The sequence below is a fragment of the Phasianus colchicus genome, chromosome 7 (assembly GCF_987193195.1).
Source record: "Phasianus colchicus chromosome 7, bPhaCol1.hap1.1, whole genome shotgun sequence".
Lineage (NCBI taxonomy): Eukaryota > Metazoa > Chordata > Aves > Galliformes > Phasianidae > Phasianus > Phasianus colchicus.
This window is the reverse complement of record NC_143442.1, coordinates 17,825,903-17,847,327: the sequence shown is the minus strand read 5'-3', so window position 1 is coordinate 17,847,327 and position 21,425 is coordinate 17,825,903. Positions and strand designations below refer to the sequence as shown.

Here is a 21,425-nt window from a genome sequence, read left to right as displayed (position 1 = left end):
ATAGTTTGAGCCACATAATGGTCTAAATTCTAATATACAGGAGGTGCTATGCTTTTATGCTCTGAAATGAATCACTCAGTGGTATCTCTGTGCTGTCTGAGCATTGTGTGCAAGGCTTGAGTGGTTTCTGTGGAGTATTCTGTTAGCTTGGCGTTTGGATTTCTGTTGCTTTGTTTGCAAGACCTAAGCTGATGAAAAATCCCACACATGTGGATGCATGCACTTTCTCTGCTGTGCATAGTGCTTATGTGCTCTGAAATATGTGCATGTAATCTATTTATTACCATCTGAACAAAGTGTAGTTCTCATCTGTTGTTGAGGCCGTCTTTTTTAGAAAGTATATGAACTTTGACAGGATATGTTTTAATGGATCAGAAATGGTTCACTCTGGAAATTCCAGCTCCTACCTATAAAAAGTTGAAGGAAACTTTACCTTCTGTTTTACCTCCCAGCTCTAAATGCTTTAACTTACAGCAAAAACAGTCTGTTGGATGTGGGGGTTCCTCCAGGCAATGAATAGAAGGCTCAGCCTTCTACAATTTTCCCAAATAGCTCCTTTAATGAAATAAATAATTTGTGTGGCATTTTACTTCGTTCAGTGTTTGCCTCTTTTTGTGTAATGTGTTTTTATCAAATGATTGATAAGAACAGCCAGCAGCAAGTTTAGATTGTCTTCCAGGGTCACAGGCAGAGTTCTGTAGATGTTTGTACCAGGATAGTAGATTTTAGCAATGTTAGGAGCATGTGTCTTATAAACAAATGCAAGGAAAGCCATCTTGTTTAATTAACTCTATGGACCCCAATAACCTTGCAATGATTAATGGGAAAAGGTTTGGTTATAAAAAGACAAAGCCATTAGCATTCTTTTTATAACAAAACAACAATAGTTGATCAACAAAATAGGCTTTGTTTATCGTAATAGTCTTGCCATACAGTAGTTAATCCAATATATAATAAATGTTAACTCAAAATGCCCTTTTGTCTCAGGAGTCATTGCAGATAGTTGAGATCAGTTCACTTGCTTTCATTCTTTGCAGCATGTTTGCTTTGTGGCCTGACTTCTTCTAAATCTGCCTTTTGCTGAGTTCTTCTTTCTCAGGGCAGGCTCTGTTAGAAGTTCAAGTCATTTAAATTCTCGGCACAGCATATGTTTGTTTAGAAAGACAATTAACTGCTTGCTTGTTTGCATATCGATATGAATTTCCAAGTGCTGAAGTCAAAAAAAGCCTGGTCTTGTATTGCTGAAGGAAAACAAAATGTGAGTAATTTTGAGAAAGGCCTATTTTAGGGAACATCATGTCCTGTAGTGGAAAGTCATACATGATCATAAGATTTGATGTTTCATGTATCATTGCTTTTTGCTGCAAGACCAGAAACTTCATAACCATATAAATGTATAGAAATTTCTATATGCTAGAAGAATTGCACATTCCTTTCTCAAAGCTTTTTAAAATAGTACAGTTGTAATTGTTTATTGATAGAACTCACTAGAATCGAAGCTCTTAATAAAGTGGAGATCTCAGAACTTTCCTGGTTTTACTAGCAATTTACTGAAAGGCTGACCAATGCCAAAATGTTTCTGATGTTCAGCTTCTTTCCAGACAGTTTTGGGGAGAGCCTCTGACTTAAAGCCTTCATTCACAGCCCTGAGTTTTGGGAGATTTCATTTTAACTTTGTCCTATAAAGCAATCCTAGACATAAAACTAGTAGAGAAGCTCTCTTTTTTCTTAGGTTTTCTTTTCACAAAACAAAAGTGACAGAACTTTTCTGACAACACTACAGTTTGTACAGATTTAAAGTGTGTCTTAGATTTTGTACTCAGCGTGAATGTACTAAATGTGGCATGGCTGCAGTTATGCCAGACTTCTAGCAGGTGAATATAAACAGTAAGCTAAATGGTATGAATCTTGCCTCAGTGTCCACCTTATTTTGCAGAAATGTTTGTATTTTATACATGCAAAAAACATCTTTATTGAATACATCCTACTCCAGGCTCCTAACATGATGTTAAAAAATCCTATCCTTGTTTTATGTGCAGCTGTAATGCAGAGCAAATTCACTTCTTGTAAATGTTGTCGTTTTCCCATTAATTCAGTAAAGTCATGGTTCTTATTCTTTGACTATGTAACTTCTAAGTATCACTTATATATACGTTTGCTCATAGTAACAAAGAGTACTTAGGAGACTGTAATGATTTTAAACATAGCTGAGGTGGTGGTTTATTGTTTTTTGTTGTTTTGTGTGTTTTTTTTTAATGTCTTTCAAGTATTTCTGGAAGTTGTGAGAGGCTTTTGATAAAACTAATTTAACATTAGTCATGTAACATTATGTGTTATACCATAATGCTTATTCTGCTGTGCTAGAAAGCAGAGCGTCTGAGCACCTTCCAATAAGTGGTCCATTATGCAAGGAGTACCTGCATAATCAGGTTTTGCTATTATGTTAAAAGCTTCAATTCTCATGTATGCTAAATCAAATAAGAATTCATGCTTTAAGAACTTGTACTGTACTATGAGTGTTTAGTTGGTTGTAAAGTAGCATTAGACAGATACTAAATGAGTGTGTGAACTTGAAACATTTTCCAGTGTTCAGTAGAGTAGTTTCTGGATTTTTTGTACACATATGTGAATGCACATATAAGCTCTCATTCTTTGGTCCTATTAAGGACCACACAGATTTTTTGATCTTTCTTCTGAAAAGAAAAATAGTAAAGCTCATGTTTTACTTACTGTTTTGTCTCTCTCATGAAATGATTCTAAACAATCTTCTAACTCTTCATGCAGGATGTTTCATTGACATCACTTGCTTTGCAAGAAAGACTATTTTTTTTCAACTTTTATATACTGATGGATTGCATAACTCATGAGTACCAGACCAATGGGAGACAGAACAGCATGATACAGAGTTCTGTGAGCACAAGAACAGGTGATGATGTCATGACTGTGAACTGTAAGGATTTTGTAAATGTCTGGGTTTCTTATAGGCAGAACATTTGAAAGCAGTTTGCCTATTATGGTAATTCTTCAGATTTCGTTTTCAGGCTATGTGCTTTTCTTTTTCTGCTGGCATTCATTTGGTGAAAGTGAAATAGGATGCAGATTGCTTCTGAAAATTTAATCTACAAGTACTGTACTTCCTAATTTTCTGAATGCATTGTTTATTGACTTCTTGGAATCACTCTCAGCAAATCTGATGCAGGAGAAATCTAAGTGTGCAAAGCAACTTGCAGCGCTGTCACAGCCATTTGTCTTTTGCTTGTTTGCAGACCGTGTACCTCTTGAGCGCTTGTTCTGTAAGTTAGACCAGAGTAAGTAGTTCTGAAAAACATCATTTCCATTGGAGGTGTTCCTGTTTTAAACATGTTTTTATTTCTTCCTTTAAATTTGAATGCCTAAAAAAACCCACATTTCTTTTTAAACATCCTGCTAAATCAGCCTTTTTCACCTAAAACACACCTTTGCAAGAATAAAAGTTATTTTTCATTGCTCTAAGTAACATCTATTGGTGCAGACTTGTAGGATTTAAATGATTTCTGGATTAAATACATTTTGGTTTATAATCAGGGGAATATGGCAGTTGTATTCTGAAGAGACCTTATAGCTATTTAGAATCTGGGTAGTGTGTTCAATTTTGTAACTGAAAACAATTATTTTATAAGAAGTGCTCAGTGTGAAGAACATAAATGGATGCTGCATAGTGGTTGCCTCTCCTTCCTATTCTTTTTCAGCTGACGAACAGAGGAAACTAACCATTGAGCAAGCACCATGATTATTTGAAAATAAAATGGAAGGGTATTGCTTCGTAGCTCCATCTCCAAGGAGCTACTCTGAAATTATACAGAATCCATGGATACTGAATTTATCTATTTATCTTTAAAGCATCAAATCAAGGAGTTAGATGCATATTCATTTACATCCACAGATTGAAATTGTATTTAAAACTTTGACGGTTGTCTTTATTGAGAATTTAAACAGAAAACTGATTCAAAATGATAAAGGTAAAGTTCCTAATGTAAATATCTTGGTGTCTTTGTTCTCATAAAAGAAAAGCCTTTTGGGGCAAAGGTCACTCAGCACCCTTTATATGGTTTCCAATGTAAAGCACTGATAAAGTCCCCTTATACTGGTTTATGGACTGGTATAATGATAATTCATAAACACAACAGCAAGCTGAAGAGAACTGAGGATAAAAAGAACAAACACAATGATTAAACTTTGCAAGATAGAATGCCAGGATTTGCAAAAGCAGATCTGTCTTACAAAATAACACAGATGCAAAAGCTGTAAAAAGTCTGTATTTCGGAAATAAAATTACAGCGGTCATGCATGTGAGTGACAAGAACATCATAGTTGTTAGAATAAAAATGTGTGCATGCCATGTTTCTGACAGAGCTAGTCATGTTTTTCACTGGTTTTCTTTATATTGCTAACAATAAACACTTCCACAGTTTTGCATTTGCTGTGTGTTGGCTCTGTTGAAAATCTATTGTTTGATACATCAGTGACTGGAATTCTTGTCTGTGAGGACTCCATTTCCTGGATCTCTGCTTGAACGCCTTCAGAAGTTGAGGAAAGAGGCCAATCAGCTTCCCTAAGTAGTTGCAGATTCTAAAAACATAGAGACTAATATTCTTGGCCATTTTAGCGTTTTTCACTCTTGCAATATTAATATTTTTCAGATATTTTCTAACTGTTACCATAAACTTATACAGTGAATCAGGAATTCTTGAATTGAAAATAGATAGTTTGGAATAATTTTGGGAAAAATACAGGACATGTAGGGGTGAGTTGCATGTCAGAAGTTGAATTGCTAGAACTTCCCAGAAGTTCAGTCTGTTTTCAGAAGGTATTTGTTTACAGAGTCTGTGAGATTAATCTCATGAACAAGCTGCAGGGAAAGAAACGACTTGTAAATGAAGGGCATGGCAAATCGTTTTGTGTAATATGAGTTGTCCAAGTTAGTCTTATTGCAGTGTCACAGTGATCTGCTAGGAGAATGAAGGATGAAATGTGCAAAAGGTTTAATTTATTCAGGCTGAGAACTATTAATAATTCAGAAATGTTTCAGTTCTTGATGCTCAGGGTCATAAATGGATGAATAGTGTATGTACTATTAGTGTCTGCACAAGAAATTCTTTGAGAAGGAAGGATACTAGATTTTTAATTGCTGATTAAAGCTGATGCTTTCTAGATTAAGCCATTTTTCTAATAAATGTCTGGGTTTGTATTATATCCAGCTTCTTGTTTTGCTAACTGAGAACAATACTGAAGATTTAAAATAGATTTTAAAACAGTTTCCTTTCTTTAGCAAATATGAGTCTCAAGTCTGCATTATGGTGTACAACAATATAGTGGTTAATAATGTAAGTTACGATTTACACAGTTGGTCAACCTGGAAAAAACCACAATCTTTCATGTGCACAGATGCACAGAACAAAGAGCGTAGCAAAGAACATGTATGTAGATTTGCTGATGACTCATCAAGTTTGATTGTTTGCCAAATTGAATTTCAGTGTACATCATCACCAGACTATCATGGTAGCAGCTTCTTATTTTTAATTAATTTTCTTTTTTTTTTCCTTGACTTACTTACGAGATTTACGTGGTTATTGAGACTTAGTAATTTAGCCAGCCTTCTTTAGTATGCTGTTTTTTGTTTGTTTTAATTTAAGTAGCACTGAGATGTATATCAGAGTAATAAGCAATAAGATTCAGTGAACATTGAAAATAGTACTGTAAAAATTCATTGTTGTTTTATGGAATATAGAGTAGTACGAGCAGATGTGTTGTTTTGAACTCTGGAAAAAAAAAAACAAAAAAAAGATGCTTATCCTTTGTATGGGAAATATATTTCCCTGATTCTGACATTTAGATGCTGTATGGTTTGCATGCAAGTTTGAATGTTATCTTTATAGATGTTAAACGTTTTTTAGATGCCTACTGAAATTATGAACAGTCTATTCATGCTTCTCTTTTACTCCAGTGGGTTTGGACTCAAAATTTCAAACTTCAGCATGTAAAATAACATAGGTCTCAAATTTAACTTGATGAGGAATATATTACAGGAGAAGAGTAATAAGTGTAGCTACTGTCTCTAAAATAAAATAAATTTAACCATGATGCTTTTTTGTTATATGTATTGAAACTGTGTTTCCAAAGATGGTTATTTTTTTCTCATTCAACCATATTCCTTTAGAAATATGTTGTTAGCATTCATATAGCGATGTCATTGGATAGTTCATCAACCAGAGATATTTCCTGTAGTGCTGTGACTCTAGACAGACAGTAATATGCAGCAGTTGTCTTTAATACTTCATTTGTATTATGCTTTTTCTGTCCCGTGTGGTGAGAGTACTTCCAGTCAGGTTTACATGTGCAATAGAGCCATGCTATATTAGAAGCATATTCCTTAATGGTAAGCTGGAAAAAAAACAATTTTTTATTCCACTGGTGGCTTTTTTTTTTTTCCTTTGTGGAGAGTGGAGGTTTGTGTAGGGAAAAGCTGTTTTTCTTTTTCTTCTTCTATCCTTTTTTTTTGTTGTTTTGTTTGTTTGTTTTTCCCCAGAACTCAGATTCTTCTTTTTCTGATTTCATTTATTACCTCTTTGTGTAATTATTACTCTGTATTACAGAGTAATACAGTAGCCATCAAGGTTGCAGAAAAAATAAGAGAACGTTTAAGTCATGAAATCAATCCATGATGAAGTGGATGAGAAAATAGGGCCACTGAACTGTAACTCCAGATGTGTTTAACATGGGTGAGGGTGTTTTTTCCAAGCCTGGGTTGTGATTAGACTGCTAGGACAAATCACAAATAGAAAAGTTTGCTGTCAAATGTTGGAAAATACCCTTCTTTATGTTAAAACTGAGGTGTGCTTCAGTCTTTGACTTTGGTGTCTCTAGAGAGAAATGCTGGAGTTTGTGTTAACCACGAGGTTAGTGCTTAAGCACTGCTGAATGAACCACTGTAATATCAGCATGCAAGAATCATAGAATTATAGAATGGCCAGGGTTGAAAAGGATCACAATGATCTTCTGGTTTCAACCTCCCTGCCACGGGCAGGGTCGCCACCCACTGGAGCAGGCTGCCCAGAGCCACATGCAGCCTTCCTTCCAGAAGAAAGAATGGCTTTCAGTCTGACAATGTCAGTAACAAATCAGAAAAACTGCCATGAGGCTCTACTGGTATTTGATAAAACAAGCAGTCTTGAACTTTTAGTTTTACATATTATAGGCTTCTAAAGAGTAAATTTAGCCTAAATACATAGACAAATATATGTTAGTGACATTTTTCCTGCACAAGTTCAATAAAAACTTGCTTCTGTGGTCATACTTGACCTTCTGAGCCTGCATTCATAACATTTAATAGAAACACATTTTTTTAAGGATTGTTATAAGAATATATCCAGATAGCTTGCTGGATGTTATAGTAGATAAACTGTTTTACTCTACAAGTTTCTTCTCTTTCTTCTTAAATATTTTTTTCTTCCTGTTTTGTTTTTGAAGAGAATCATCATAACATAAAGTTGTGTAAGTATTTCTTAGCCTACCAAGGATGCCCCTTCGTTTGTCAGGCATGGTAGACTGGTGAATATACAGTATTAACTGTAGTTTTCACCTCTCAATGTAGAAAAAGTAAATGGTACATCATTGCGGTCCTCAGGATCTGTTACAACACATGTAGTATTGATTAATGTAGGAAGTTCCATATAGGAAACTATTTCAATAAATAACAGAGGTGTAAACTAAAAAAAAAAAAAAAAGAAGGAATTAAATGTATCGTATAACAATAGCATTACTTCTAGTTCTTATGTAAAAATGGTGATTATGGAGAAGGGTCCTGGTATCCCTCCTGTGAGAGAGATCTTGCCTTTTTCACTGGTGCATAGGAGGATGTTCCTTGGGTGTTTGAAGCCACAGACATCATCCAGCTTCTGAAGAAAAAATTCCATCTGAGATGCAGCTGGTTTCAATCAAAAGATTGCAGGGCAGGTCTTCAGTAGCATGCGTGCTAGGGATTTTGGAAGGTTTCACTGGAGGAGGTCAAACAGCAAAGAAAGACCTTCTCTTGGAGCATGGTGAATCTTTTGCACCTCATCAGCAGAGGGGCACGCAGGAGCAGGTGGATGTCCCCCACAGGAACATTATGTGGAGAGTCTGCTGTTATGAGCTTACCCACCTCATCAAAAGGGAGCAGCTGGCTGATCACCTGGTAGCCAGTGAAGATCAACCCACTGCAATTTCTTAATTTTGTTGTGGTTTTGACAAAGACTACAGCAGAGATGAGTGTCACCAAGGGGGACTTGATTCCATTTTGTTTCTGTTTAGAAAATCAGTTCGTCCTGAAGTAATTGCACTCCTGAGTATTAATGTGCTCACTGTAGAAAATAGGAAGCTAGAAAAAAGTAATCTATTGAAAATGTATTGTTTGTTGTAATTTAATAAGTGTATTATTTTAGGGTTTTTTGAAAATCTATCTAGTTAAGGGAGAACGCTGTGACTTTCTATAGTCTGCTTTTTTTTTTTCCTTTTTTTCTTCTTTTTTTTTCTAAATCTAAAACCTTTCAATTCCTTAGTACTTTCGTAATTAAGGAGCATAACACTACTGAAGTTAATGCTGAAAATCAATAAGGTGCAAGTCAGGAAACCCAGGGGAGGAAGAACTAAACCTCAGTCCAGTTGCTTTCTGTTTGTGCATATGGCTTTAAATATAGTATAAATTTATGTCTATCTGTCTAATAAAGTAGCATAAACAGTAGTTTAGCAAGTATGATGTAAACCACCAGATGGAGTAGTGTTTCCATGAGAAATTCAGAGTATAGCGAGGACACGTTTTTGTTTTGTTTTGTTTTTTCATAATGTAAATTGCAAGTGCAATTACAGAGATACTAGCCAAGCTTTTTTTATCTGCTCTCTTCAGTGCTGCATATTAAAGAGCACATTTCTTAGCTTTTCATGATGAGGTGTGGTTTAGCTTTCATGTTGAGGCTAGGGAATGTGAGAATGTTTTTTTCCTTTTTTAATGGTATTTGTATTAACCTGAGATGACAGATAAATTGCATACAAATGTGATGATTTCTTCTCCTTTTGAACTTTTCTTTATATCCTAAACTTCATCTATTTGCCACGTTGTTCCTTTACAAAAGCTAAAGCAGCTAATCTATTTTCTTTGCACAGCACTTTAGGAATAGAAAAGAGGCAGGTGACAATTATGCCTGAAAACTTACATTTGGTGATCTTTGTTGCTGTTTCACTCTATTTTCTTTCTTTTGTTTGTTTTTCCCTCACATTCTCCTAGGATCTTCTTGCACAAGAGCCTAGAAGTATTTAAAGTTTGCAGAATGAAAAGATGGCACAGGCAATGCTGGTACCACCAGGATCTGACTGCTTCTTCTATTTCACCAAAGAGTCTCTTGCAGCTATTGAAAAACGTATTGCTGATGAAAAGTCCAATCGTGATAAAGATGAGCATAAAGATGACGGTGGTCATGAAGAAGTTCAGCCGACGCCAAATAATGACTTGGAGGCAGGAAAGACGCTGCCATTTATTTATGGTGATGTTCCTCCAGAAATGGTATCTGAGCCCCTGGAGGACTTGGATCCATATTATATCAATAAAAAAGTAAGCATTTATTAATATTCTGATTAGAATACACCTATTGAACTATAAAATGGTAAATGCTGTTGTTTGGAGGTAGTTAGGAGTCCTAGGGAAAGCACTGTTTGTAGGTTGGTTGGTTGTTTTTTGGAAAGAACTTCACTTTTATTGTCTGATGATGACGTTTTGGGCCAGTGGATTATGAATACAATTAGATGTATTTTAATCTCTTGAAATCTGATGCAATGCTGAAGCATCTGAAAACAACTTCTGTCTGGGTATTCTGTTCCTGGGGTTTCAAAGCAGTATATTCAGTACTGAGATACAGCTGAGGAGACTAATTTATATTTTTGTAAAAAGCAACTCAGTTAAAGCAATATTTTTTTAGTACAGAAAACAGGAGGTTTCAGTGTTAAACCTGCTTATTAGCAGATATTTGCCTTTTGGGAGAATAATAATGAGATATAGGTCGACTTAAGTTTCCATTAGAGAGCAGTTTGATTGATTGTTTTCTAGTCCAAATCAGAAATGGTTGAATTAATGGTACTAGAAATAACTGTGCAGACAAAATAGGCAGTAAAGCCTTTAAGAGCTCAGGATATATAATCTCAGAAGTAGTTTTAAAGGTGATGAAGTGATTGAACAGTTGCTGTTAAGTGTCCAAAAATGGTTAACTACGTGCTGTGCTCTGCACTGCCAGGTTGATTTGAAGTGCAATTAATATAGTTGGATGCATTTTTAATGTTTTAAAAGGATTATTTTTTCGTTGTATTTTTCACTTATTTACATTTACTGGAAAATGTTGAAATGCAGAATTTTTTGTCCCTAATTTCCTATTTTTCTCTCCCCTCCCCCTCTTTCTTTTTAAAGACATTTATAGTATTGAATAAAGGGAAGACAATCTTCAGGTTCAGTGCCACATCTGCCTTGTACCTTTTATCTCCTTTCAATGTTATCAGAAGAGTAGCTATTAAGATTTTAGTTCATTCATATCCTTTTCAATTGTTTTTTTTTAAATTGCTGATCTTGGAAATATATTACCTTTCTTATTTTAGTATTTAAATGTGCTCCTGCCTTTAATTCTTTGTCTGAGAATGAAGCAGAACTAGCTCATAGAAATGGTGATATAGCAATGATTAATATGAAACATCTTTGCATTACACGTGGTGTTAGTGATACTAAACTGATTTGTATCATCATGTATGTTGTCAGTGTTCTGTAGCCTGGTCAATTCCATATGTTTTGTGTAATGCAAATTAAGCTGTAAGTGCATGTTCCTTAACTACAGTCCACGCTGTTCAGCATGCTCATTATGCTCACGATTTTGACAAACTGTGTATTCATGACATGGAGAAGACTTCCAGAATGGACAAAGAATGTAGAGTAAGTTAAATAATCTAATTATTATTAAGCTGTGTTAAAATGAAGAGATAAATTAGGAGCTAAGCCATATGTTTTTACATACTATTATATATGAAATTGACTCTTGCCTGTAGTTTGATTCGAGCCACAACTCAAACAACCGCAGACTTGTAAGGTATAGGGAGAGAAGTTGTGATATTAACTTTTACCCTAAAAACTTTGATTTAGTACTTTTGTTCAAAATGTTTTTACTTAAATGTTTTTATGCACTCTCTGTCTTCAGCTTTTTCATAAGCATTTTTATTAAAAGTTAAAAACAGAATAAAATACAAATTAAAAAAAAAGTCATATTTCAACTGCTGTTAATTCTTTTCAATAAGACTTGGTATAGCACCTATGAAGCACCTTCAGGTTTTAAAAAATCTGAAAATTTGAACTTAAGCTCTGCAGGAGATTATTGTTTGGCATTCTAAAGTCTAACTGGTCAGTAACTGTAGAAAACACTGTTTCACTTACCTGTGCCTTTCATTTCTGGAAATACCATATTGAAATTTTCAATTGAGCAAAGAAGTTTCCTTCATATTTGTGATGATGATGATTTTTTTTGGTTCCAGTTCCAAAATCCTACATGCTACACACTGCAAAAATGTTTCAGAAAAATAAAAAAAAATCCCATAATCATGTGGAACGGTGGTTGGAAAACAGACATATTTTACGTAATATCATAATTCCCATTACAGTTCATTTTATGGTCATCACTGGTTTTCAGTGATTTTTGTCCATGATGTATGACTGAATTACAATTTTTATATTTTATTTGGATGTGTTCTCATAGGTACACTTTCACTGGAATTTATACTTTTGAATTTCTGGTAAAAATCCTTGCGAGAGGTTTCTGTATAGATGATTTTACTTGCCTTCGTGACCCTTGGAACTGGCTTGATTTTGTTGTCATTTCCTTTGCGTAAGTTTGTTTATTTACTTACTTGCAATTTAAATACCAGTTACAATTCTTTTAGAAACTCTTGTAGGTAGTTTGTGTTATGTTAGATCATTTAAAACTCAATTGTAGTCAAAATGTGTTTTAAATTTTCCCATTTTAGTATTTTACAATGATCTAACACATAGCAGAATTGATGTACTATCTCACAATACAAAGGAGAGGTTGCCACTGAACAATCTACTTTAAACTCTCAACAATAAAATTGGGGTAATCGGTTTCATTTCAGATTACATTAAATGTAAATACTTAAGGGTTATGTTTCCTTTGTTAAGGGTTATGTTTCCTAGGGAAAACTCGATTGAAACAGGAAACTGTAAGTCTTTCATTTAAAGTTGTCCCTTCCTGAAAAGTAATCTGGATTACAGGTTCACGTAAGTAGTATACACTCGACCTTAATTCTGAATAACTGTAATTTAATCCTACAGGTATATAACAGAGTTTGTAAACCTAGGCAATGTTTCAGCTCTTCGAACTTTCAGAGTATTGAGAGCTTTGAAAACTATTTCTGTAATCCCAGGTAAGAAGTAACTGTGTAAAGTATTAGGCTTTCTATATCACCTCTGTTTAATTCTGTGTGTGCTGTCATTGTGTTTGTATGTGGAATCCCTCACTACAGATATGTGACAGAGTTTGTGGACCTGGGCAATGTCTCAGCACTGAGAACATTCAGAGTTCTCCGAGCTTTGAAAACAATATCAGTCATTCCAGGTGAGAGCTAGGTTAAACACTGAGGCTGATTACAGTTCACGTTTCTAACATAATTCGTCTCTAGTGTTAACTTAAACTAAATCAAACTAATTTCCTTTTTCTAATTATAATGCTCAGCCTCAGAGTTTAACGTATTCTTGCATGAGAAATTAACTGTATAGTGTGTGTTTCCATTTTGTGGTGTCAAATTTTCTCTCCCACATTAAGGATCAAAATTAATTACCTTCTCATTATTCTCTTACTAATGTGAATGCTACCTCTTATATAGCTGTATAGCTATTGGGGATTGAAAATTTCAATGTATTGAAAAGTATAAAACTGAATCCCTGATAAAGGAATAAGATAATAGATTAGCATGTGAATTGCATGGTGTAGTTGTTATCTTAAGATGCCTATCTTCTCCATACCATCTCCAGCTGAATAGAAACCATTAAAATTTCTGCTACCTTGCAACTATGTTTTGTTTCTGTTTGCTGCTGTAAAGCAAATGTATTGTGAATTGGAAATGGACACTGGCAAACGTTTGGAGCAAGAGGCATCAAGAAGAAAATAAGACTGGAATGATTTTCTTCATATATAGTTAACTTGTATAGGAAGCATGAGTAAAAACACTAAGTGTTTATTTGAAAAGTAGGCATTTTGGAGTATATACCATTCATTCATTCCCATTAATAGTTTCCAATTGGTTTATCAGGAATTATGAGACTTATAGGTAGTTTTTTTTCCTTTGGGGGGAAAAAAAAGCCCCACCAACTTTGCAGCTATGCATTGTTTCAATAGTTTGTTGGAGTACTCCACATTGCATTTTAGACTAGGTAAATATCTAATTTTGTAATAAAAATCTGCCTCTGTTTGCAGGCTTGAAGACTATTGTGGGAGCCTTAATTCAGTCTGTGAAGAAGCTCTCAGACGTAATGATCTTGACTGTTTTTTGCCTGAGTGTGTTTGCACTAATTGGACTGCAGCTGTTCATGGGCAACTTGAAGAATAAATGTTTGTTATGGCCATCAAGAAATTCAACCTCTTTTGAAAAATACTTAGCTCCATACTTTAATGGTACAGTGTTTGACTGGGCAGCGTACATTGATGATGAAAGTAAGAATTACTGTTGTAATATGCTGAAGTATTTGTGTATAATTACATACACCCAAACACATTAGATTACCATGTTGTGCTAAAAGTAAAAATTGATTAAACAGAATGACAAAGAGTATGTATTTAATATTTTCATTCTGACATGATTGTTTATTCAGTTGATTGCTCTATGAAATGTTTATAGGGTTAGGTTGGAATTGCACAATCAGGTTAGAAGAGGCCTTCAGAGTTAAGCTGCTGCTCAGCTGCAAGATCCAGTTAGAGCTGGCTGCTGAGTGCTATTTTATGTCGAGTTTTGATTATCTCCAAGGACAGAGATACCATAACCCCTCTGGGGAGCCTGCTGTTTGACTCTAATCGGTTGTGTTTGTTTTTTTTTTAAATATCAACTCAAAATTTCCTACGATCAAACTTGTGCTAGTTGGCTCTTATCCTTTCACAGTACACTTTATTAGTCTTCTATGTGATATTTATAACATGAAGATTTCCCTAAGGCTGAACAAAACAAGTTATCTTAGTCTCTCCTATGCTTTTTAAGGTTATCTTTAGATTGTAACTGAGACAAAAGAACTCTAGGCAAATGTATGAGATTTCCTAGTTAAGATACTTTATTATAGGGTAGAAGTAAGAATACCTTTGCTATCTGTGATATGAAAGAACTTCCTTGGCAAACAAATTCAAAAAGTTCATTTATGTTGAGGATGTTATTCATCTGTAGGACCTAGCCTAACTAAGGGGACTGACAAAAATATATTCACCCACGTAATTTTCAAATCAGGTAGGAATTTTTCCTTGTGGAAATTTATAACTTGTTTACAGATCACTCCTAGTGTACAAAGGTAAACCATAGGTAGGTACACAAACTTAAAAGATGATGTGGAAAAATGCAATGGATATGGCAAGTAGTGACAGTAGAAGACCTTGAATGACAGTGTATAAATATAGTAACTGTATAACTTAATTCATCAAAGAAAATTGCATTCCTGATGGTTATTATGTGGAAGCCATTTTGAAGCTTTCACTGCAGTTGGTTCTGTGAGTTTGTTTTGTTTTTGATGATGTTTTTTGGGTTGCCTAAAAAATCAAAAATGCATCTTCTGACGTTTATATTACCATTATATTCAGCCTAGTACTTCCTTAGCTCAATTATAATAATTTAGCATTACTTTTCCTTTAGGTCATTTTTATCGTCCAGAAGGACAAAAGGATTATCTGCTTTGTGGCAATAGCTCAGATGCAGGGTAAGATATGCTAAAAACTACATACTACCCTTTAATGTAAACAGCAATATACATAATACCACTGTAAGCTTAAAAAGCTAATTTAATGACCTAATTAACTAATCAAAGATGTATGATTGTGGTTCATAGCTAAGCACTCGAATGAGTAGAAATATTAAACGAGAAAAATATTTTGCTCTGAATTCATTTTTAAAGCTCTGATGTAACTAGAAAAATTATTTCAACAGGTGCATATTGCATTATCAATTACTTTAGAACATACTTCTATATTAATGACTTCATGTCATTTTACATCCCTAAAATATGCACTCGGACTTAAAGCAGAGTTTTGGGAGGACCTCTTTTGTATTTTTGTTGGTGGACTTCATACACAGGACTGCCTTGGTCTCTCTTTGTGGCAATTATTTGTAACAATTACGTATTTCTAGTTTGTTATAATATGTCAGTTCATCTGTTTTTTTTTATAATTATGTCTTTAAAACAGATATACTTAATCTTTCTTTGTAGACATTTTACATATGTCTATAAGTCATTAGATAATTTTATACTATATGTGTGTGTAAATATGTATATTATATTTACACATATACGTATATTATATTTACACATGTATGTGTAGATATGGAAAAAAAATCTTTGTCTTTTCAGGAATAGAATCATGACAGAGGTGGTGTACCTACTGTAGACAAGTTTGTATCTGTTTTGATATTAGATGATCATAGTTTCAGAAATTTGAAGTATCACTGTGGCAGTTAAAGTGGAATAAGTTTCATTTTGTATATAAATATGGAAGAAATTTTGAAGTTTTCAGTTATTTGTTTGCTCCTTGCTGGCTTTAAAATAAAAACACTGTTTACTACTTCAATAGCTTTTAAATTGTAAGCAACAGATAGCAGAGGCCCACTTCCCAGATTAGATCTAATGAATCTTATTTAGAACATCAACGTACAATAATTTTTTAAAAAATTAATATGTTCTTTTATAAGCATTGTTGTTTGTTTGTTTGTTTTTTTCCCTTTTCCTAGTAAATGTCCAGAAGAGTTTATCTGTGTGAAAGCAGGTAGAAACCCCAACTATGGTTATACTAGCTTTGACACATTCAGCTGGGCTTTCTTGTCCCTCTTTCGACTTATGACACAGGACTACTGGGAAAATCTTTATCAGCTGGTGAGTAAATAGTAGAAATTATTTAGTGTCTGACTGTCCCTAAAACAAACATGGAAAGGACCTTTGTTTATGTCATATATCACAGCTATATAAACAGCAGCTGAAAAAGTGCAGCATTTAGAAACAAATTCAGTTGCAGAATTAAGCAGTTATGGGCACTTAGTACAAAATTTGTACATGATTTCTGCGTTCTGAGTAGGTACACAAGGGTTTTTTGTTCATCGCCTTCAGTTTTTACAGTGTATGTTCTCTGACAGCAGAATGCAAATGAATCTTATTTTGTGCACCTTTAATCCTGTTTTTGGTTACTTAAAGTGCATCTTTGTATAAGCTAAATTTCTTACCACAGTTTTCCATTACATAGCATGTAAAAATTGTAGTAAGCGTTATCTTTAAAATTATTTATTCATTTGTGCCATCTTTAACTCTTTTTTTATTTCCAGCAGACGGCATGCTAATATGCTGCAAGTATACTAAGCATCCAATCTTTGATGTGTGATTTACATTAATTATACCAATCACACTTCTTTCTCAAGACTATTAGGCTTTAAAGTAGGTTTGCCAGAAAGCAACATGATCCTCAATTTTTTTCATATGTATTAAAGCTTCTTTTATTTTCATTGCTTTGTAATTCAGATAATTTTGTATAATCCTACAGACAGAAGAACAACTGAATTGTAGTTTTGCACTTTTCAGACTTAGTCAGTGTTTCTGAATTGTGGAATTGATGCTTGTCTTCACCAAGAATTATTTCTCTTTTTCTCTTCTAGACATTACGAGCTGTTGGCAAAACATACATGATATTTTTCGTTCTGGTCATTTTTCTGGGTTCCTTCTATTTGATTAACTTGATTTTGGCTGTGGTTGCCATGGCCTATGAAGAACAAAATCAAGCAACTATGGTTGAAGCAGAACAGAGGGAGGCAGACTTGCAGCAGATGCTTGAACAGCTAAAGAGGCAGCAAGAAGAAGCTCAGGTATTTTTTAAAAGAGAAATACCTGCCTTTTTTTTTTTTTCCAAATACAAATCTATTTAGGCTTTTGTCACACATTTACAAATCATCGTACAAACTTCAGAAATAAGCACTATGGCATTCTTGAAAGATTTTGTAATTTTAAAGCATCTGATAGTTCAAATACCTTTTTAATGTTACATTAAAATGTTTACTTTGACAGGCAATAGCAGCAGCTGCAGCGGAGATGACAGAGTTTGGTGGTGAAAGTGGACCTTCAGACAGTTCTTCCGAAGCATCCAAGCTTAGCTCAAAAAGTGCCAAAGAAAGGAGAAATAGAAGGAAGAAAAGAAGGCAGAAGGAGCATTCTGGAGAAGAGGATAACATGAAAGATACAAAGCTTTCAAAATCTGAGTCAGATGGCAGTATCAGAAGGAAAGGTTTCAGATTTTCTTTTGATGGCAACAAACTTGCTTATGGGACCCGGCTCACATCACCCCACCAGGTGCTGTGAATAGTTCAGTTTTATTGTTTGGATTTGTGAGATAACTGTAATATTAAGAAAACTTCACTGTAACCTTGCAAAGTAATACAGCATAGGAAAAGAATTTGCATTACTTTAAGTACTAACTGCATCTAGCAAGTGTCATTTTACTGTTAAGGATCTGGTGGTTCTCAGTAGGATGCACAGCAGTATAGCATTTTCATAGTTCATTTGAAATAGAAATTCATTTTTAATTCATAAAAGGAATGTTTAAGTGTAATATATCAGTGTAGAAGCTATGGATATGAAGCACTTGATATCTTTTAACATAATACATGATCTACATGGATCATTAGAATGCCTAAAATCTTTATTTCCTCTCTAATACAGAAATAGAAATTGCTGTGGCCTCATGCGTATTCACCTTCTGTTCTCCAAAGAATTGTTTTAAGTGTACTGTAAATTTACCTATTCATTTCTCATGCCTGCGTCAGAAGTGTACCTATGGTACTGTATTAAGAATAAAGATGGAAAATTCCTGGGGAATATAAATTAATATTATGAATAGATATCCATACTGTGTATTTTAAATCCTCAGTCAGTGTATTTGTTTGTTTCCTTTACAGTCTCTACTAAGCATTCGTGGCTCCCTGTTTTCTCCCAGACGTAGTAGCAGAACAAGTCTTTTCAGTTTTAGAGATCATGGAAAAGAGATAGGATCTGAAAATGACTTTGCTGATGATGAACACAGCACATTTGATGATAACGGAAGCAGAAGAGGTTCTCTTTTTGTACCACTGAGACACAGTGAACGACGTGGTAGTAACATTAGTCAGGCCAGCAGATCGTCAAGAAGGCTGACGATGTTTCCAGTGAATGGGAAGATGCATAGCACTGTGGATTGCAATGGAGTGGTTTCTTTAGTGGATAGACCTCCATATCTCTTGTCGCCTACAGGGCAGCTTCTGCCAGAAGTGGTAATAGACAAACCAACAACTGATGACAATGTAAGGAAATTTTTTTGTACACCAGATTTTGTGATATTTCCTCATTGCACCAGAGAATGTTGTGTTGAAGTGGAATGCTTTGGGAGTGATTGAGAGATTCTGAATGCCTTTGTACATCTTACTGTAATGAAAATGGTGCTTAAAGTGATTCACTCAAAAGTAAGAGGCATGAAAATGAAAGAGAACAAAATAACATTTTTATATACCTGCATAGCAAGTAAGGGCATGCATTCCTATACTGAATAAAAATAATGTTACGCTGCTGAATCTGTTTCAGAATCCAGAATTAGGGTAGTCAACATTCTAAACTCTGCATATTCTTCATATGTTATTTAGATTTTTTTCTTTGTAGTTTTGGCCACCATTTAAATATATTTCTTAATTCTCTGCCAGTAATCTGCTAGCTTTTACTTTTTTTTTCCACACCATATATTATGGAAATGTAGCATAGCCTTTTGGATTATGTTGTCAATTCAGAAATACATTTTTCTGAGTCTCAGAGATTATCTGAGTTTTTCACTGCCTATGATCAGGGTCTAATTAAATAATATTACGTGCGAATTCATCACTTTTCTCCCTCTTTTCAGTCTTCTGTTTTGTCTGTGTCTGCTTATATGAATGGAGCAGATGGTTCGGTCCTGGAAACAAAGAAGTTTTACCTGAGTCCCAGCATCTGAATATACGCCAGCCAGATTACTTAAAGTTATAGCCTTCTTGAACTCTCTTATACTTGCATTTTCATACATTTATTTAATGTATGAATAGGTCCATCCATGCTCGCACATCCTTTTAATTGAGATGTATTAAATGATAGAATTCAGATTTGTAATTTCAGTTTTATATGACAAAATTTATGTGTATATATCCATTTGGAGGGTCACATAGGTCAGTCTTCTTTGATTTCTTATGTTGAAATTCATAAATCAATCAGATTATAGCTGTTTAATGTATAAATATATTTAGTTTTTAAGAATAAGATCCAGGCTGATCCGTAGAAGTTACTTCTAGAGAATAATTGTTATTGCAGAAATTTCCTTACATAAATCACTTCTTATAAGTATCTTGTGATCAAACTGGTTTGGAATTGAAGTATTGATAAAGAAAGCATGAAACTGGGAGCTCTGATATTTTTTTTCTGGTTCCCATGCTGTAACAGGTTTGATTTGTTTCTTTGGCGATGATCTCCAAAATTTACTTGTGTCTAGTATGAAGTTAATGGCAATTAATTATAATACAATAATGGTTTGGAAATCAAATACAAAAACTGCTTTTTAGTACTTTATAAGTAACTTAACAGTATTCAGAAATATAATATGAAAATACCCACTTAAAAAGCAAACACCAGGTTTATATTACAGTGGAAAAAATTCTAATGTAATTGCACAAACAGGAAGTTGCATATATTTAGAGAGTCTTTCTGATACATATTATTTCAGCATTTCTAAAGGTGAATTTAGTTTATCCTCCTCCTCTACCTAATTTTGTTTGTTTGTTTCATAGAGTACTACTACAGAAATGGAAACAAAAAAGAGACGGTCAAGCTCGTATCAAATACCGATGGATTTGCTGGAGGATCCCAATCTAAGACAAAGAGCCATGAGTATAGCTGGCATCATCACAAATACAATGGAAGGTGTGTTATAACTGCAGATAAATGAATTCTCTTGACATAGTCGTAGGTATGCATGTATTGTATCACTTGCAAGTACAGGAGGCAAAAAATAAATAGTCCTTGAAAATAATTGATAGGAGTACATACTTAAAGAAGTGAAGGAATCTGATAAGTAGACTAAGCTAAAAACATAATATAACAGATAAAATGTTCTAGTATGTGTACTAGTTCACACAAGAAGAAACTTGTTTATTTTGAGGGTGACAGACAACTGGAACAGGCTGAAAAGAGAGGTGGTGGAGTCTCCTTCTCTGGAGATACTTAAAACCCACCAGGACGCTTTCATGTGCAACCTACTCTAGGAAAATTGCTTTGTGGAGGAGGTTAGATGAGATGATCTCCAGAAATCCCTTCCAACTCTTACAATTCTGTGATTAATATTTAGCAATAGAGTTACTGAAAGAAGATAATATTAAAATAAGGATTAGGCCTTAGTTAAAAGATTTTTTTTTTTTTGTAGGATTACTTGAAAGTGACATTATTACTAACAATACTCTTGAAAAAGCTTGATAAGTTTTCAAAAACTGAAATTAATATTATTTTCCTTGAAAATAATTCAACTGATGTTTGTGATGATTGTGAAGTTGAAATTTTACTGAGTAAAGTATCTCTAAATATAATGATAAATTTTGAAACCAAAGTTGTTATAAGACAACTTTTTCAATTTTTAGCTAAAAGTTCTTAAATGTTTTTCTTCTAATTTTATAATACCTTATCAGTCTGCAACTATATGTAAGTTGAATATTCCTCCAAACATCATTAGTGATTCCTGGAATAAATACATAAAAAAGCAATTAAAACAAAAAATACATTATTCACAAATTGTTTGCTCTGCTTTCTTTTTCTTTTTTCTTTTTTTCTTTGTTTTTTCTCTCCAGAACTTGAAGAATCCAGACAAAAATGCCCACCTTGCTGGTATAAGTTTGCCCACACATACTTAATTTGGAATTGTTGTGAGTTTTGGTTAAAAGTGAAGAGTGTAGTTTCATTTATTGTAATGGACCCACTTGTTGATCTGGCTATCACTATTTGCATAATTTTAAACACCCTGTTTATGGCCTTGGAGCATTATCCAATGACGGAGACTTTTAACAATACACTTAAAGTAGGAAATCAGGTAAGTCCATCAAACTAT

At 34.1% G+C, this 21,425-nt stretch overlaps 1 protein-coding gene across 12 annotated transcripts in view; it reads left to right on the top strand.

Annotated features, from left to right (window-relative positions):
- Positions 1-21,425, top strand: part of LOC116232900 (sodium channel protein type 2 subunit alpha-like) — a 364,152-nt gene that overhangs the window by 319,136 nt on the left and 23,591 nt on the right. For all 12 annotated transcript variants that reach the window (XM_090143920.1, XM_090143925.1, XM_090143915.1 and 9 more), the window contains 13 exons: positions 9,299-9,622; positions 10,469-10,587; positions 10,892-10,981; positions 11,796-11,924; positions 12,389-12,480; positions 13,530-13,766; positions 14,944-15,007; positions 16,033-16,174; positions 16,945-17,151; positions 17,351-17,632; positions 18,238-18,618; positions 20,119-20,251; positions 21,169-21,407. In XM_090143920.1, coding sequence (XP_090000046.1) covers positions 9,350-9,622; positions 10,469-10,587; positions 10,892-10,981; positions 11,796-11,924; positions 12,389-12,480; positions 13,530-13,766; positions 14,944-15,007; positions 16,033-16,174; positions 16,945-17,151; positions 17,351-17,632; positions 18,238-18,618; positions 20,119-20,251; positions 21,169-21,407 — 2,388 coding nt within the window. In that variant the 5' untranslated portion in view covers positions 9,299-9,349. The remainder of the gene's footprint in view (positions 1-9,298; positions 9,623-10,468; positions 10,588-10,891; positions 10,982-11,795; positions 11,925-12,388; positions 12,481-13,529; positions 13,767-14,943; positions 15,008-16,032; positions 16,175-16,944; positions 17,152-17,350; positions 17,633-18,237; positions 18,619-20,118; positions 20,252-21,168; positions 21,408-21,425) is intronic.